At 36.8% G+C, this 12,877-nt stretch overlaps 1 protein-coding gene across 1 annotated transcript; it reads left to right on the top strand.

Annotated features, from left to right (window-relative positions):
* The first annotated feature begins 1,497 nt into the window (after nt 1-1,497).
* On the top strand, nt 1,498-12,510 carry LOC131993418 (solute carrier family 22 member 7-like). Its single transcript, XM_059359327.1, has 11 exons — nt 1,498-1,629; nt 1,792-2,195; nt 4,038-4,141; nt 4,819-4,973; nt 5,556-5,724; nt 5,815-5,938; nt 7,900-8,009; nt 8,081-8,295; nt 8,413-8,521; nt 11,194-11,400; nt 12,403-12,510. Exons 2-11 carry the CDS (start codon nt 1,812-1,814, stop codon nt 12,482-12,484), a joined length of 1,659 nt encoding a protein of 552 aa, XP_059215310.1. The 5' UTR covers nt 1,498-1,629; nt 1,792-1,811; the 3' UTR covers nt 12,485-12,510.
* Nucleotides 12,511-12,877: the final 367 nt, after the last annotated feature.

Below are 12,877 nucleotides of genomic sequence, written 5' to 3'. Positions count from 1 at the left end.
TGCCCTAGCTATGTGATGTAACTTTGAATTAGTAACCATTTTTTTGCCTATTTTAGGTTGAAGGAGTGAAAATAAGTCATCAAAAGTACGATGATAACTTTTTTTCCAACTTTATGGGCGACCATGTATATATGTATGTATAACCATAGTAGTGTCTGGACAACGAAGCGTCATGAAGCATTTGCTTTATTTACAGAGCCCAAGAGATGGGGCACTTTGTTCAACAAAGGGCTGAAAACACACTCAATTACCATTGTTAAAGCCATTTTTTTAAAGCCAAGACCGACTAGTGGGGTCAAAAAATAAAGCAAATGGCTCATGAAGCTTTGATGTGTCAACACTAATATATAGGCTATATTTGCGCATAGTTTCCTTTAATTACTTCTTTGTTTGCTATATAAAATAGACATATTTTTTTTACCGCAGGGTTCTCATTTGTGTCATCTAATTAATTTAGAATTTAAATTTAACATGTATTTTAAGGCTTAAAAAGCTCTACTCAAATCCCTCCACTCCACATGAGCAAGGAGAAGCACATTGGGGTTTTATGAACTAAATGACATTTGGAGTCTATAAGATCAAACAAAACAAAAAAACATCAAAGAGGTGCTAAGATAAAATAATGTGCTTCTTTCCTAGAAACCAAACAACACTCTTAATTCCCTGTCCCCAGTTGAACATGTACTAATGTGTCTAATGTGTAATCTATTTCACAACTTTATGATGTCCAAAGGTGACACAAAGGTTAACGATCATGTTGGTTAGGTAGAAAAGGCTCAGAGCCAAATTCAGTCCTGCTCACCACAGAGAATCTGCAGAAACAGAGTGAAGTTGTGCAGCTAACACAGCATCAATCCTGTGCAGTTATCTATGCAGGTGAGTCATACTATATACTGTTGATATTTACCTATCGAGTCCTGTTTCCTTTTTAAATAGTTCATCAGACTTCAGCATTTTGTTCCGAGAAATAATATTATTTTATAGCATTGATTTATTATACTTCTTTATTTCTGTCAACTTAAAAATATGTTGTTGTAGAGGCTGTTAGCAGGGTGAAGATGAAGTTCGAGAATATCCTAGAGGAAATCGACGGTTTCGGTCCTTTTCAAATCATCACACTACTACTTACTATGTTTAGATTGGCAGTAGTATGTAATTATAAGGGCCGGGACTCGATTAAAAAAAATGATCTAATTAATTAGAGGCTTTGTAATTAATAAATCGAAATTAATCGCATTTTAATCGCATATAAATATTTGACCTGAGAACAGTGAGAAGTAATATTTTTCACATGGATTTTTAGTATACCATTGAATAATGACTGAATACATAAGCTTAAGCAACAAAAATATTGTTTATTTTTGTAAATATGCTATTGCTACACTTAATGGCAAAAATTGCACTGGTCTGTTGGACTTGAACAAAAATATTGTTTATTTTTGTTCAAGTCCAACAGACCAGTGCAATTTTTGCCATTAAGTGTAGCAATAGCATATTTAGAAATATAGTACATTTCAGAAATTGGTAGGTAGACCTTCTGTAAACTTTTGCTCACCACAGAGAATCTGCAGAAACAGAGTGAAGTTGTGCAGCTAACACAGCATCAATCCTGTGCAGTTATCTATGCAGGTGAGTCATACTATATACTGTTGATATTTACCTATCGATTCCTGTTTCCTTTTTAAATAGTTCATCAGACTTCAGCATTTTGTTCCGAGAAATGATATTATTTTATAGCATTGATTAATTATACTTCTTTATTTCTGTCAACTTGAAAATCTGTTGTTGTAGAGGCTGTTAGCAGGGTGAAGATGAAGTTCGAGAATATCCTAGAGGAAATCGACGGTTTCGGTCCTTTTCAAATCGTCATCATCATCCTGCTGTGCGCCCCGAGGATAGTTCTACCCTGTCACTTCCTCCTGAATAACTTCATCGCAGCGTTGCCTCCTCACCGCTGCGACATCAGCACCCTGGGTGGTGATGGAGGACTCTTCAGAAATCTAACTCCGGAGCAGAGACTGACTGTCAGCCTACCTGTAAAAGCAGACGGGGTCCCAAAGTCCTGTGAGATGTTTGCAGAGCCTCAGTTTCAGCTCTTAGCCAACAGCTCTGGCAGCGCTGACCTGCAGACCGTTCAGTGTCAGAGTGGATGGGTTTATGACAACTCCACCTTCACCTCCACTCTGGCAACAGAGGTACAGTCACTGGCTTTGATCAGTGTCAAACATTGTGTTAATAAGATGCATAAGATACGTTAAAGTGAGCAATAAGGCTTTAAACAGCAGAAGGGAGGAAAAATCTTGGTGCAAATACAGTTTTTAACAGGGAAACTACTACTACTTACTATGTTTCGATTGGCTGAAGTATGTAATTATTAGGGCCGGGACTCGATTCAAAAAAATTAATCTAATTAATTAGACGCTTTGTAATTAATTAATCGAAATTAATCGCATTTTAATCGCATATAAATATTTGACCTGAGAACAGTGAGAAGTTATCTTTTTCACATGGATTTTTAGTATACCATTGAATAATGACTGAATACATAAGCTTAAGCAACAAAAATATTTTTTTTCAAGTCCAACAGACCAGTGCAATTTTTGCCATTAAGTGTAGCAATAGCATATTTAGAAATAAAGTACATTTCAGAAATTGGTAGGTAGACCTTCTGTAAACTATAATACTTTGGTTTTTGAAGTAAAACACAATCCACGCTGGCTACCACACTAGCTATACACACTATAAATGTTTACTTTTCCAAAAACTCAATTCATATAAATAACCATTTTTTCTCAGTTTTTGACACCAAACATTTTCTGTTCTCTCAAAACTTAAATAATCTTTTCACTGTGTTTATATCCTGAATGATCAAATGATCTGGTGAACTCATTCACTCTTTTTTAGTTAATTATCTAAGCTCCCCCCAACAATGCCAAATGTGTTCTTCAATACTCAATTATATTAGATATCTTTCAGTAACAGTGTTTTATCGGTAGCTGTATTGGTAGTTGCAATAGTAGTAGTAGAACAATGGTTCTCAAATGGGGGTACGTGAAGGCACTCCAGGGGGTACGTGAGATTTTAAAATATACATTCAAAAAGTAGCATCCATGCAAAAGTCCTTTAAAAATAATTATTTAAGAAATATGTTATAATAAAATATAAGCATAAGTTCATAAAATTAATTTTATATTCAGTAGGCTATTCAATTTGATTCTCCTAAAAACCCAGAGTGTCCCCCAAACCAGGATGGTTGGACCCAACCTGTCATATGACACCTGGCATCACCTGTCAATCACTTGAAAACTCAAAGATGGAGTCGTGGTTGAAGCGTAGCAGTTATAGTTTTAAATGCTTATATGCTCACTGTTTTTACTACATTACTTTGAATCACTACATTTTAGTGATGAGAAATATTTGCAATAAATTTAGTCATGGATTATTAACATTTAAAATGTTTGACTTTTTTTTTTCTTCAAATGTTTGAATTTAGTATGTGTTTATCAGTTCCAAAGTTTAATAAATCAGACACTGATGGCACAGTGCTCTGTTTTAAGTCTTTGTTTTTCAACCAAAATGCTTTGCCCTGGTTAGGGGGTACTTGGCTGAAAAAATATTTCACAGGGGGTACATCATTGAAAAACGGTTGAGAACCACTGGTCTAGAATAACCCCTATGTGCAATGCAGGGGCAAGCCTATAAAGGGCAGTGTTTCCCCAGTAAAACAGACTTATTTCTCCATTGCTTTATTGGTCCAGTTTGACAGACTGAGAAGAAATGACACAAAGTTGACAGTTTATTGTAATGCAATACATTACAGCTGCCGTTGGGAATGGCATATCCTATATCATATTGATTGCATTTAATATTTTCTCATCAAAGGCATGTTAAGTAGTTAAATAAAGTTGGTTTAAATGTTTTCTGTTTTCTGTAGCCTACAGGAAATGTTTTTTTTGTGTGTGTTACAGGGCCACCTTATAAAGGAGAAAACAGGTATCTTATAAAATAATCTAATGACCTTTTCTCTGTTTCCCCAGTGGGATCTTGTGTGTGACAGAAAAAGCCTGTTAAAAACCACAAGCACTATCTTCTTTTTTGGAGTGATGATGGGGGCCATAGCTTTCGGATTTCTCTGTGATAAGTATGTGAATGAAAGGTCTCCAGCATTTTATTATGAAATGAAAACAACAGTATATAGTTACACATATAGTATTCTCAAGTAGTGTTCAAGTGCAGATATAGTCAGAATCAACTAATGTTGTTTGTAACAAGGTTATTATCGTTAACGAAAACTAATGAAATAATCAAAACTAGAATTGAAATTTTTTTTCATTAACTGAAATAAAAATAAAAACAAGTTTTTAAAAAAGTGATAACTAACGGAAACTTTATTTTGTGGCTGCAAAACTAACTAAAATTATAGTGAAAATGTCCTTAGTTTTCGTCTTTGTCAACTTTTTTCATACATAAACCTTTTTGGTTGATATGAAACCTATTTCATCTATCTGGTTTTATGACTTAATAAACTTTTTGGGGCTGAGATGGATAATAAAAGGAAATAAAGAAAATATTTATTGTGCCTTTTTTGAATCTCACACCCAACAAATACCCCATTACAAAAAAACTAACACTAAAACTAATAAAAACTAAACTAAAACTAAGCATTTTCCAAAAAATAAAAACTATTTAAAACTAGCAAACTCACTCAAACTGAATTTGAAAAGAAAAAATCACAACGAAATGAAAACTAAAACTAATATAAACTAAATAAAAAACTATTATAACCTTGGTCTGTAAATATCGTCTCATCTTTTCTAGGTATGGGAGGAAAAACACTCTTCTGGCCTCTTACATCATGGCCATGGTGTTCGGTTTCTCCAGCGCGTTTGCAAACTCCTATGTTCTGTTTGCAGTGCTGAGATTTCTCACTGGGTTTGGACTGACAGGAATCAGCATCAACTCAGTCGTTCTCAGTAAGTTTGCCATATGAATTAGATTTGTTGACCACAGAATGGCCAATATATATGTATATATATATATATATATATATATTAGGGCCGGGACTCGATTAAAAAAATGTATCTAATTAATTAGAGGCTTTGTAATTTATTAATTGAAATTAATCGCATACAAATATTTGACCTTCACATGGATTTTTAGTATACCATTGAATAATGACTGAATACATAAGCTTAAGCAACAAAAATATTGTTTTTTTTGTTCAAGTCCAACAGACCAGTGCAATTTTTGCCATTAAGTGTAGCAATAGCATACAATACTTTTTTTTTTATATGTTTAGCATTGAGGTGATACTTGAGGCTGGATGTGCTGCGGTGATATGTGAATTCCTTGTTGCATAGCAACACAACCATGCTCTTATCGACGCTTCCATCCGTTGGTTTTTTGTAACTAAATGTCCCATCATCCACGGGGCCAACCAAAGCGTGGTGTGATTTAAATGCGTCAATTTTTTTAACGCGTTAATTTTTGTGTAATTAATTAATCTTAATTAACGTGTTAAAGTCCCGGCCCTATTGTATTTCCCCACCCTTCAGGCATTGAGTGGGTGGACACAGGCCACAGGTCGTTCATCGGTGTGATCGGCAGCCTGGCCTGGTCTGCAGGTAACATGCTGCTGGCTGGGTTTGCCTTCCTGGTCAATGACTGGCGGACGCTGATCATGGCGGTCACGGCCCCACTGGGCTTTGCAGTTTTGACCTGGTGGTAAGTGAAACACGTGAATATGTAACATGCAGAGTTCACTGGCATTAAGTGCAATTAGTATATTTATTTAAATCACTTATACATTTCCAGGTGGATCCCTGAATCTGCTCGCTGGCTTTTAGCTCACGGTCGAGTGGACAGGGCCCAGTATTACCTCGACAAATGTGCCAAGTTTAACAAAAGGCAAAAAGTGTCATCCAAATTTAAACTGGAGGTAAGTTTGAGCATAATTTGTTTAAAAGTATTGTGCGTAAATTATGTGATTAAAAGCACTGATTTTGAAGTTAGATTACAGCTACAGGTTAATACGTTTTCTTGGCACTTTTGTTTTAGTTATGATTGGATGTTTTTCGGTTGTTTTCGGGCTAAGAACTTGCTAGTTTCACTTTTTATACACTACCTAAAAGCACTTACTAATGGACTCAAACTTAACCCATGGCACTGACTCATGTGTTGTCTTTTGACTTCATCTTTGCTTGTATTGTATTAACTAGCAAATGTACATCGCTTTGGCCAAAAGCATCTGCTAAATGACTTTGTAGAATTGAATTAAAGATTTAATCAAAGAAAATGACAAAGTGGGGGCGTCCCGGTGGCTCACACTGGTAGATCGCTTACCACTAACGCTGAGTCCTTTCTGCGGCGGAGCCGGGTTCAAATCCAGCCTGAGCTCCCTTTGCCGCATGTCCTCCCCTCTATCACCCCCTTTCACTCTACCACTTTCAATAAAAGCATAAAAATGCCAAAAAAAATAATCTTTAAAAAAAAAAAAAAAAAAAATGACAAAGTGCTCTTAGTAGAGAGCAGCTCTGATCGATCCAAAAAAACAAGCTTTTTAAAAATATTTTTTTTAAAAACATCACCGCCACTACCAGATCTTGCAGATTCTTGCTGCATAACATCAGGAGAATCCGCCCGTTTCTCACCCAGAATGCAGCTCAGGTCCTGGTCCAGGCACTGGTCATCTCACGCCTGGACTACTGCAACTCCCTCATGGCAGGTCTGCCTGCCAAAGCCATCCGACCTCTGCAACTCATCCAGAATGCAGCTGCTCGATTGGTCTTCAATCTTCCCAAATTTTCACACACAACACCCCTCCTCTGCTCCCTCCACTGGCTACCAGTGGCTGCGCGGATACGCTTCAAGACTCTAGCTCTGGCGTACTCTGCTGCTAACGGTTCAGGTCCTACTTACATCCAGGACCTTGTCAAACTCTACACCCCTGCCCGTCCTCTCCGCTCTGCATCAGCCAAACAGCTGGCGACTCCCACCTTGCGTGGGTCAACTCGCCTCAAAACCACTTCCAGACTTTTCTCTGTCTTGGCTCCCAGTTATGTACTTACTCGATTCCTATGGTCTATGTCTAGTACCATCAGGTTGAATGCACTTATTGTAAGTCGCTTTGGACAAAAGCGTCTGCTAAATGACATGTAATGTAATGTAATGTAATGCTTGACATCTTGCAGACTGACCTGATAAAGCTTGATGTCACACTTTTTACACAAACTCAAAGACAGTGGTTACTGCCCAGCATGATTGACACTGAAATCTTCCAACAATACCTCGGTTAAGTCATGGTCACCTAACAGATATATATATATTTAAAAAAAATAAATAAATAAATAAATAAATAAATTCTTATTCTTTTCTCTTCTTTTCTTCTTTAACATATAGCACTCCTTAGCAATGACAGTTAGCTCTTAAAGTTATGTACTTACTCGATTCCTATGGTCTATGTCTAGTACCATCAGGTTGAATGCACTTATTGTAAGTCGCTTTGGACAAAAGCGTCTGCTAAATGACATGTAATGTAATGTAATGTAATGAAATTGCAATGAAGGGACAGAAAAAATGATTTCAATGGACATATGTTAGAGCCACTTGAAAAAATGCACTGCAAAAAAAGGTGTGTCTAAAAACAAGATAAAAACACTAAATCTTAAGGAAATGATCTTGCTGCATTGACAGATAATTTCACTTGACAAGATTTCTTAAATTAAGATTATTAAATCTAAAAAATAAGCATGTTGAATGCTTAAAATAAGTAATTAACTCTTAAAACAAGATAAATTATCCAACACTTCTAAATCTAAGTTGTTTTTTTTATCTTGGTAAGAATCAAATAATTTGCAGTGTGTGAACCTATCATTTAACATTACTTTCCTGCCTCTGTAGACTCTCTCCAACATACAAATCCTGGAAAAACAGGACAAAAACTACACATACCTTGACCTAATCAAGACCCCGAAGATGAGACGGTTAACTCTGCTGACTGGGATTGTGTGGTGGGTATTAAGTTTAAAAGTTTAAATCTAAACGTGAACAGCAATGATTTGTTGTCCATTATCCTCTGCAGGTATGGAGTTGCCTCCACATATTATGGGATCAGTCTGAACATCAGTGGATTCGGTTTGAACATGTATCTCACACACTTCATCTATGCTGCCATCGAAGTCCCCGCCAAGCTGATGGTCTACTGGTTTCTTAACGTCATCGGACGGAGGAAATGCCAAGCGGGCACGCTGTTACTGACAGGAACGTGCATCGTCATAAACATCTTTTTACCACAAGGTTGTTATTGTCTTTGACATTTTTTTATGTTTACTCAGTATCTTAAACTCACACAGCTCCATTTGAAACGTAAGAGTTATTTTTCACACTTATCTTCATACTACCTGTTCTCTGTAGGTCTGTGGCATGTGCGTGCTGTTGTCGCCATCCTTGGAAAAGGCCTATCAGAAGCTTCCTTCACGACGATCTTCCTCTACACAACAGAGCTCTACCCTACAGTGGTCAGGTCAGTTACTGTCACACACTTTCATCAAACTGCCTGAAGGCTAAAGGCTAATACATACTCCGCAAGAAGAGAGAAATAGTCTCTCTCCCAGGGCTGCAAGAACAGAATGACGTTGTTCTGTTCTTGCAGCCCTGGGAGAGAGACTATATCCGTGTTTCAACTAGGGGAAAAGTGGCCACCAGGAAAGTCTCAGGCCACAACCTCTCAAAAGTCCACTCACTCTGCGTGTCTCCATTACAAGTTAGCACCCAGAGGGGTTTAGAGGCTCCAGAGGTGACATATGGTTTTCACCGTCGCTAACTGTGCACAACTTCAGCAGCTGAAAGCAGCATGGCTAATTATGTACAGTGTATCTGCTGATCAGAAACATAGTGATTGTGAATTAACAACATCGCTTACTGTGCACAGAGTGTCCGGTGCTTGTTGTAAACAAACAGAGATCGCTAAGAGAACACCTCCTGCAACAGCAGCACATACACACTGTACTGCTGCAGAGCTAACTGTAGCTAACTGCCGCTAAAGGCGGAGTAAGAAGGAGTCGCTGGATTTGTCTCCAGTTGCTTTCTTAAAAAATAGTCGCTATGGGGGTCTGAAAAGTCGCTAAATTTAGCAACAAAGTCGCTAAGTTGGTAACACTGCTTACAAATGGTGTGTGTTGTTGTCCTGTAGAGTACTACGTCACATCCCGCTTAGCGATCTATCTAATCAGCAACCAGGCTGTTTTCAGGGGAGAAAAAAGACGCTGCTCTTCTACAGGGACGAAAAAAGTCCCAACAAAAGCCGGCTCCAGACTGCTCGTATTCAAATTAGAGGCGTTTGGGCGAGTGAGACCCGCCTCATTCCGGGTATTGGCCAGTAGTGGAAACAGCCCTTATTTCACTCTTCTTGACACATCAGCTGGGCGGAATTTTTTTCTAGTGTGGTGTCCGACAGTGTGATTGGTGAGAAATTTGAATTTGAATTTGACGTGTGCTGCAATGGGAGAGCCCTATGAGGACTCCCCAGGAGTTCTGCCCTTGAGTTTCTTGTGAAGTATGAAATGTCATGGCCAGAACTAACTTTGTTCTTGTTCTTGCCACTTCCAATAGAAAGAACAAATTTCTTTAGCCTTTAGTTTGCTCATCACTCATATCACTTATGATTGTTTTTTATTATCCTTGCTCTACTGGACTTTAAAAAGAAGTTTGTGGGTAAAACATTATTGAAACATCATATCAGTGGGGAAAAATGGTAGTAAAATGTGTTATTTTACACTTCTTTTGAAGTTTAGGGACCCAAATTGTAAAAAAAAATCTAATCTTTTTATTTTTTTACAAATTGATTACAATTTCATTGGTAGAAATGATCTTGTGTACAGCACTTAATCAGTAAGGTTCACCATTTATTAACACTTATAACTAATTGTGATGGGAAATTACCTCAGACATATGTGATTATATTATATATATATATATATATATATATATATATATATATATACACACACATATATATATACACATATATACATATATACATATATATATATATATATATATATATATATATATATATACACATATATATGATGTGATGTCAATGTTTTATGACCTACAGCTGTGTGATCTTAGAGTGAGCATGTATTATATAAAAGGACGCCACAGAAGACGCTCTGCAACACTCTGTGGTGCTGATTGTTGCATCCTCTTGCAAGAGCTTAATAAACCACAAAGACCATTCTCTTGTTGTCATTCCTGAGTTCTTCAGAAATTACTGCTACACTAGTATTGCCATTGTTGTTGTTGTTGTTCTACTAAATCCTTTTATGTCCAAACTTTGTTCCAATTAATTCCATCCAGTTCAGTCGAACAGATAATTGTATCATCTTTAATAACATGGAAAGAGAGGGGTCTTCAAATTTAAATACTCCCTTTGTCTTAGAAAGTCTTAAAAATATTACTGAGACAATTATTTCAGTTTTGGGCCACAGTTTGGAGAATGATCTACCAGCAGTAAAAGGTTAATGGACTTTTCCTAGACAAACTTTGGTGCATACCTTTACAAAAACTCATAATTGAGTCAGTAGAGTGCCACTGAAAGTCCTTAACCCATAAGAACCCACGGTGACACAGGTCTCACAAACATTTTAAATGTTCTAGTAATGTTCATGTATGTTTTCTCAAGTACATAAGTTTGTTTTCAGTGTTCTACAGCTACAGTAGCTTGTTGAGAAGCCGTCAAATGAGGCAGTGTTATTTATATTTATTTATTATTGATTTATTATTATTTTGTTACTTAAAACAAATCTGAAATGGAATTTGTTGTCTAACAGCACTATTAAAGTCACAATTATGATATATGTTGTGGAGATGCAAAGAAAACGGCAAATTTCTGTAAGCAGAAAAGGTGTCTAGTTTATTTATTTTAAAATAAGAAATGTCATAAACATAAATGCCATAAACGCCCAATGTAACGTTTATATCACATTACAGATCTTTGACATTTAAGGGTAATATTTTTTTTAAAACATCATAAATGTGTTCTAAGTGGTCCACTTGGTCTCTGGTATATCCCCCATAATTTACCTTTAAGGATTACTGGGTCTTGGTTCTTATGGGTTAACCTTCCCTATGTGCAGTCACATAATGATTTTAGAGGACTTGTTAATATAGTAGGTTGTTGTGTCTCACCAGACAAAATGGCCTGGGCTACACCAGCTTCATGAGTCGTCTGGGAGTATCCGTGGCTCCTCTCATCCTGCTGCTGGAGGACGTGTGGACTCCTCTTCCTCAGATCATCATCTGCTCTTTGGCCTTCCTGTCCGGCCTGGTGGCTCTGCTGCTGCCAGAGACTCTGAGTGTGAGGCTGCCAGAGACTGTTGACGATATAGAAAAGCCAAGGTTGGTAATATTGTTTTTATGCACACTGTTCATTGCACCTTATTTGTTTCACAGCACCAAACATTTATTTTTATACTGTATATTCATATTTATTCTGCACTGGAATTCGACTCCTTAATACATACTCCTTCTTTAGACACTTTATTTTTTATTGTATTTTTATATTTTATTGCTTGAAGTATGCCTAGGTTGTTCTTATTTAATTGTGTTGTTAGAGTCTCTATGTGTAATGCTGCTGCTATCTATCTATCTATCTATCTATCTATCTATCTATCTATCTATCTATCTATCTATCTATCTATCTATCTATATATGTATTAAAGTGTAAAATGTTTTGGCACCATCTGGTGGTAGTATTTAGTATTACACCACAGCCAAACAAGAAACAAGTTATTTTTCTCATAAAACATATATATTCAAAATGATAATTACAAAGCACTGACTTATAAAAGCAAATAAAACCCATCTATTTGAGTTTTTAGCAAATTTCAAAAATAAAACATTTTTTATTAAGGAATATCACTAAATAGCTGATAAATACAGGAACATAAGCACCTGTATGATAAGACGTATGCCACACTAAACAGACAGATTTTTATAGCTTTAGTACCCGCCCTTACATTTCTCCTGTGACCAAATATGGTGCCACCCATGTGCATTATTGGGCACTTCCTCTGCCTCGCTGCCAGTCTGAGGAATGTGATTGGCCAAAAGCCACATGACCATTTACCCGGCCCATCTGCAGCATGTGTGAGTGCCCCATTGGCTGATATGTGGGTAGGTTTCTGATGAAGGTCACAGGCACAAATGTGTGCACAATAAAGTTTTTATTTCACTTCAAGTGTGGCTGAAGGTTTGTCCCAGTCAGATAAAACACATAATAATGCATACGTCTGTTTTATGTGAATTTTAATGTGCAGAAGATGTGGTTTGTGCACCTCAGCTCAGTGTTATTGGAGGAAACATTCACATCACTGCTGTGTTGTTTTTGTTTCATTTCAGAGGAAACGAAGTCTCCTCTCCCTCCGTGGAGCTTTCTGGTGTTTTCCTGGAATCAAAGAGCAAAACAGACAGTTCACAGTGAACTTACTGACTTTTGCAAATGTAAACAGTGGAGAAGAATCCATTGTTTACATTTGCATCATGTATAGAACATTTTTTATAAGAAAACTCAAGGTCAAAGTCTTTTAGTGTGTGTATGCTTTGTAATCATGCAGTGATGCAGGATGTATTTATACACTAAAAACTGAATTAATGGCATGTGTCACAGCTGTAGTACTGAGTTTAGTTTAGTGCATTTAAATAATTACATGCAGTATTGGAAAATGCTATATTAAATGAACTGAAACTGTTAGCTGTATTCTGCCCTACAAAACTGCAGTAACTATGCAAAGGCTGAAACTGAGAAAAACTGAGAAAAACTGCTGAAAAAGTATTTTAATGTTTTTTAACTGGCCAGCCAAATTAGTTATCGGTA

Source organism: Centropristis striata, chromosome 20 (assembly GCF_030273125.1).
Source record: "Centropristis striata isolate RG_2023a ecotype Rhode Island chromosome 20, C.striata_1.0, whole genome shotgun sequence".
Classification (NCBI taxonomy): domain Eukaryota; kingdom Metazoa; phylum Chordata; class Actinopteri; order Perciformes; family Serranidae; genus Centropristis; species Centropristis striata.
Note: the sequence above shows the minus strand (reverse complement) of the source record. Positions and strands in the feature narration are given on the sequence as shown.